We start from the raw sequence: 5,636 nt of genomic DNA on the forward strand, positions 1-5,636 counted from the left end.
TTGACAAATAGCATGGTATACAAATTCAAGACTAATAATGCACTTCATTTCATTTAAAAAAAAATACTTGACATCTAAAATATTATGGAGAACAAATTTATAAACAGATGACTTCCGTCACCACCCCTCCCACTCTCTGTGCAGATCAAACCTTGGGCACAAGTTATTCAATCTAAATTGAATCTAATGTATAACACATATATACAAACATGTATAATGATAGTGCATGGGAAGTGGGAACTCGAATTCTGATTGTAGATTTCAAATTCCTTTCTCTCCTCACTGTTCGTACACAAATTATTCTTTCTTAAATTTTATTTTATTTTTTTCAGAAATTTTTGGTGCACAAGTTCTTTAATCGAAAAATTCAATATATTATATATACACAAACATGTATAATAGAATGAAATTTTGCATGAGAAATAGAAACTTGAATTAGTAGAGTGCTGTGAATTACAAGCAAGATCAGGCTGATAATATCGGCAGTAAGATTGTGACCTCCGACGATGACGATCAAAATCTGATGAATTCAGCCAATGAATTTGAAAATTGGAGGCACGTAACAAAGACATGTTAGATGGGGTTTCTTTCTATTACCTTAAAACAAGGTCACTTTTATAATTTAAATTAATTATTTGATGTGGTACAATATATGCCCTAGATATCATTAATGTGCCACTTGATAAATATCTATCCAATTCAACTTATGTTAATGTAAATAATTTTTAATTTGGAGGATCCAAGTCCCTCATTTATAGTGTTACTTTTGCTAAACCAACTACTAAAGTCACATCTTATACTCACTCTATACGATATGGGATTTATGATTTTGTAATCATTAACGTTTAATTACTGGAACAGTGGGACTTTTAGATTCAATTGGGTATGGGATTCAAAGAAACAATGACATATGACAAATAACCCTTTTATGGAAATTCTTAATAGTAAGCATACAATGCTAAACATAAAGAAGCACACATTAATGCCATTACAATTAGTCATTTTGGAAAGGATATATAAACTCATAAACCATTTTAATAAAGAACACTAATCAGATTATTTTTGAAGATAAAAACATCCATATATCTTAGAGCATAGCTAACTGTTGAATATTAATTGGATACGCATACGAGTGTGATTTGGAAGTGTATGATTTCTTGGCAAGAACGATGTTTGCAACTTCAGTGGGATGAAAGGCATCCCAAAACAAATACTTCCGGCGGTCGTCGCAAGCTTGTTGGAGAGGAAGACATGTTATCTGCCCATTATTCCTTCCCACCCCACAACATCCTTTGTCTACCACTTCGAATCCTGCATCATATATAGAATTTATAATCAAGTCATGAATATATATATATATATATATATATACACACTTAGATAGTATTGCCAAATTTAGGGTGATATAAGGTAGGTAGGTATTACCATAAGAGCGTGCATTAAGCACAAGGTCTTTGGTGCTCTGGTATGAATCCAGAAATACGAAGTTTGCTGCAGGCAACTGCCCCTTATTAAAACGATCGACCATTTTCCGGAGGCCGGAGTTGAAGAGAATAATTGCTTTATTTATATCTTCATTGCACCTGCTGCTGCTATTGTTACTGTTATACCGAGCAAGCTGATAAGGTATGCAACCGATTTGACCAACTGCTGTTACAACTACTTTACGAGCTCCGAAGTTGTATAATTGCTGAAGATTTAATGACATATACAATCAATCTCTTGTTCATCAATGAGCAAAAAAAAACTCTCTTTATACCAAGTATAGTGACGGTTAGATATGATATAGTGTAATAATTAATATATATGTATATAAAACTGACCGTTAGCTGGCGGGAATAGTCCTGGAGGAGTGCAGCAGCAAAAGCGTTTATGGTATAATCGGAACCAGTTGAATAGAAGTCGGGCATAAAGTAATTGTTCAAATAGTCATTGCTTCCCATTCCAGAATAGAAAATGCACTTGCTGAGATAGCTATTCAGTGCATTAAAATCTCCCCTGAAGTACCTACTCATTTGTTGCACCGCTCTACCGAAGTTGGCAACCTGCTGGTTCATCGACATGTGATCACCCTGCATGGATCCATATAATACATCAATTTTACTAATATATATATATGTGTGTGTGTGTGTGTGTGTGTGTGTGTGTGTGTGTGTGTGTTTGGGGAATGTAAAGCAAGTATTTTGATGGTATAAATTTTAATAATATGTTCTATGTAAAATATCATCCATGAACAAGAAAAGTGGTACATTATCCTCTCCTAATTAATTTATTGTTGCTTGCAATTTTATAAGTAGTATATGAACTGACTAAGACTATGGCCATAAAGAATGAAAACACGAGATTCATGTTTTGGCAATATCAAGTAATTGGGAAAAAGGTTGATTGTTGTTATTGTTGCACTTGTATAAATAATTTATATATACCAGATTGTTGCCAGTTTCATCTCGAATGCCAGATGCTCCTGATGCAAAATTTGCTCCTCTAACTAGTGCGCTGCCCCGAGTTCTTGCATACGGCGGAATGTAATTTGGGAACCCTAAAAGTTGAGCTGCATGCAAATATCAATCAAAAACAACAAAAAATCAACTGCAGTATAATATATATATATATATATATATATATATATCTATATCTTGCAAGAGACTTGAGATTAGGTTACCGAGTTACTGGAGCCTATATATATATATATATATATATATATATCTTGCAAGAGACTTGAGATTAGGTTACCGAGTTACTGGAGCCGAAACCGTAGGGGAAAACCTAGCCGAACATTACATCGCTTGGTTGCAATGAAAGTGGACCCTCCATTGCACTCAACAGATGCAATGGAGTGTGGCTAGTTTTAGAGCCTTTGAAACACATATAATAAAGGAAAAATAATATAACATCCCAAAGTCAAACGTATTTGACTGTTTTATATGAAAGGAGAATGACGTCATCATATAAACATTACAATAATTAATTACCAAGAACATCTACATATGTTCGACCATTGGTGAAGCGACCAGTGGTGCCTTGTGGAAAGTCGATGCCGTAAGGCCTATAGTTGGCCCTTGCAAGAGTAAGTATCCCATTGTTGTTACCATTGTCAACCAATGAGTCACCGAAGATGAAGAAACAAGGCACTTGGGCCTCTTGGGAACAAGCCCTCCCTGCTAGTATTGTTAACCACAACAAATAAACCACCAAAACATATTCACTCAAAACAGCTCCACCACTCCCCATATATATATATATGTATGTGTGTATATATATATATATGTATGTGTATATATTTGTTTTAGTGATTGATTGAATACAAACACTGAAAGCTTCCTTCACTGATATCTACATTTTATAGTAGCAGTAGTGCTAGGCTATACTAGCTAGTAATTAATGTTACCTCCTCTACTATTGTAAAGGGATTCATGGGCATGGTATGAATGATATATATAATATAACATTGCTATATATGGTGTCTATATATATATATATAGCCCGTGAGTGTAATGCATTTTACACTTAAGGTACTTAGCTTTTTAGTTGTTCATCATGGGTTACTCGATCCATCTCTTTCTCTGAAGCTGCTAGCGGTGATATATATTTGATATCTCGTGAGCGATAAAGTAATACGTACAGACGTCCCTATTGAGTGGAAATATAAAACAATAGCATGTTATATATATTAATAGGCTCCATATAAAACTGCCAGTTAACATTTAATTAATGGTTCTCCCCGCCTATTAAAGTTTTCTTAACTTGACCAAGAAATGCAAAGGGAGGAGACAGAGTAACGCTATACATCTCCAATTAAATTTGATTTATATATATATATATATATATATATATATTGAAACTAACATTGCAATAGTTAAAAAACTACAAATGGCATTTGCTTTGGTATACGTTACACCGGAGCCCCTTACTTGATTTAATCAATGTTATTGGTGTTCACACTCGACGTCTCTATGTTTGATTCCCCCTTCTGAAATAGTCAACGAAATTAATACAAACACGCTCATAAATTAAGAACGCATAAAAGAATTTCTGATAAATTTTCATGTATCTTATGCCTCTATATATCTCATCTATAATGATGGATCTCCAAATTCAAACTTTCATCTTGATTGCAAAGTATTGTATCAAATTGTAATTAGTGTTGCTTGAGGGTTAGAGTATTTACACCGAGGTTGTAGTAGAAGGATGGTTCATTTTGATATAAAACCTCAAAACATTATTTTGGATGATAATTTATGTCCCAAAATTGCTGATTTCGGCCTTAATAGATTGGGCCAGAAGAGAGAGAGAGTATTATGTGGATGGTAGGTGCAAGAGAAACAGTTAGATACATTGCTCTTGAAGTGTTTAATTTATGAGAATTTGGGAGGGGTGTCTCATAAATCTGATGTCTACTAGTCAGAATGATGGTTCTTGAAATGGTTGGTGGAAAAAAAAATATTGGAGCCGGAACAGTTCATTCAAGTGGAGTATATTTTCCGGATTGCATTTACGCACAGATGGAATACAATGAGGATCTTAATGGCGTTACAAATGGCGAGGAAAAAGAAATTAACAAGAAGGAAAATGAGCATAGTGAGATTCAGACTAATCGTCCATATATCATTGACTACTGTGGTAGAAATATTGGAAGGAAAGCTTCAATCCTTACAAATTCCACCTAAACCCATCCTATCCTAGATTGGAACAAAATACTTCTGTATTATTACCGCCAAGTTCTAGTACCGACTAAAACAAAGTGTTTTCAACTTGAATATGGAAGAACAACATCCATGGGTTCTACGGTTTTCCATTTTCCTTTCGGTGTGCTATTGGCTTGATACTGATATATAATGTTCGTTTTTTCCCTCTTATCTTATCTTGAATTGCAGCAAATGTAGAATGGTTACTACAGCAATCTTGTAATGCTCATTACTTTTCCAGAATGTCAAGTGATTTATGCGTAATAGATTTTCTAGAAATCTACAGTGAGCCCACCCACCATGACTTTCCAGTCAATCTAATAAACAAAATGTGTACCCTACACTGGCCGCGCCATTACTTTCCAGTCAACCTACAGAACTGTTGATTGATTATGGTTCAGTCACCCGATTAGATAGGTGATTGTCCTACAACGGTCGCGCTACGCTAATGCTCTAAAATGGTCCTACTGCAAATTAATTTCTTTGACGTTTCTCTCACCGCCTTTTGAAAAAAAATGAACAATGATCTTGAACCGGCCACATGTTTGTCATCATTAATTGTGGAGTAAAGTGCCTGAACTTTACTCTCTCTCTCTCTCTCTCTCTCTCTCTCGCTCAAAACCTTCCTAAATTATTTTTGTTACAGTTAACCCCCTAAATTATCAATTTTTTTGCAAAAATTACCCATCCCTGAAATTCAGTTTGTTTTCTCCGGCCAATTAGGCGCGTGATGAACACATGCCAGCCCTCTATTTTTAAAATTACAAAGCTACCCTTATACTATTAAGTGTATAAAATAAAAAAATAAAAAAAAAACCCAAATTATTGAAACCCTAAAAATCGAGACTTCTTTCGCCGTTTTGCAAGATCTCTATGAGCCACACAACTGTCACAAACCAAACCTGTACACGCAGAGAGAAATATTGTAACAGAGCTTATCTACCAAACCAA

General features: G+C 34.7%; 1 protein-coding gene across 1 annotated transcript; it reads right to left on the bottom strand.

Annotated features, from left to right (window-relative positions):
- Positions 1-899: 899 nt before the first annotated feature.
- LOC132267438 (GDSL esterase/lipase At1g33811) lies at positions 900-3,401 on the bottom strand. Its single transcript, XM_059768602.1, has 5 exons — positions 2,973-3,401; positions 2,427-2,551; positions 1,824-2,072; positions 1,426-1,690; positions 900-1,311 (listed from the first exon to the last, which is right to left on the bottom strand). Exons 1-5 carry the CDS (start codon positions 3,229-3,231, stop codon positions 1,088-1,090), a joined length of 1,122 nt encoding a protein of 373 aa, XP_059624585.1. The 5' UTR covers positions 3,232-3,401; the 3' UTR covers positions 900-1,087.
- Positions 3,402-5,636: the final 2,235 nt, after the last annotated feature.

This window comes from Cornus florida, unplaced genomic scaffold, assembly GCF_030987335.1.
Source record: "Cornus florida cultivar Cherokee Brave unplaced genomic scaffold, ASM3098733v1 CherokeeBrave_3.0.0_Hap2_Chr07, whole genome shotgun sequence".
Classification (NCBI taxonomy): Eukaryota; Viridiplantae; Streptophyta; class Magnoliopsida; order Cornales; family Cornaceae; genus Cornus; species Cornus florida.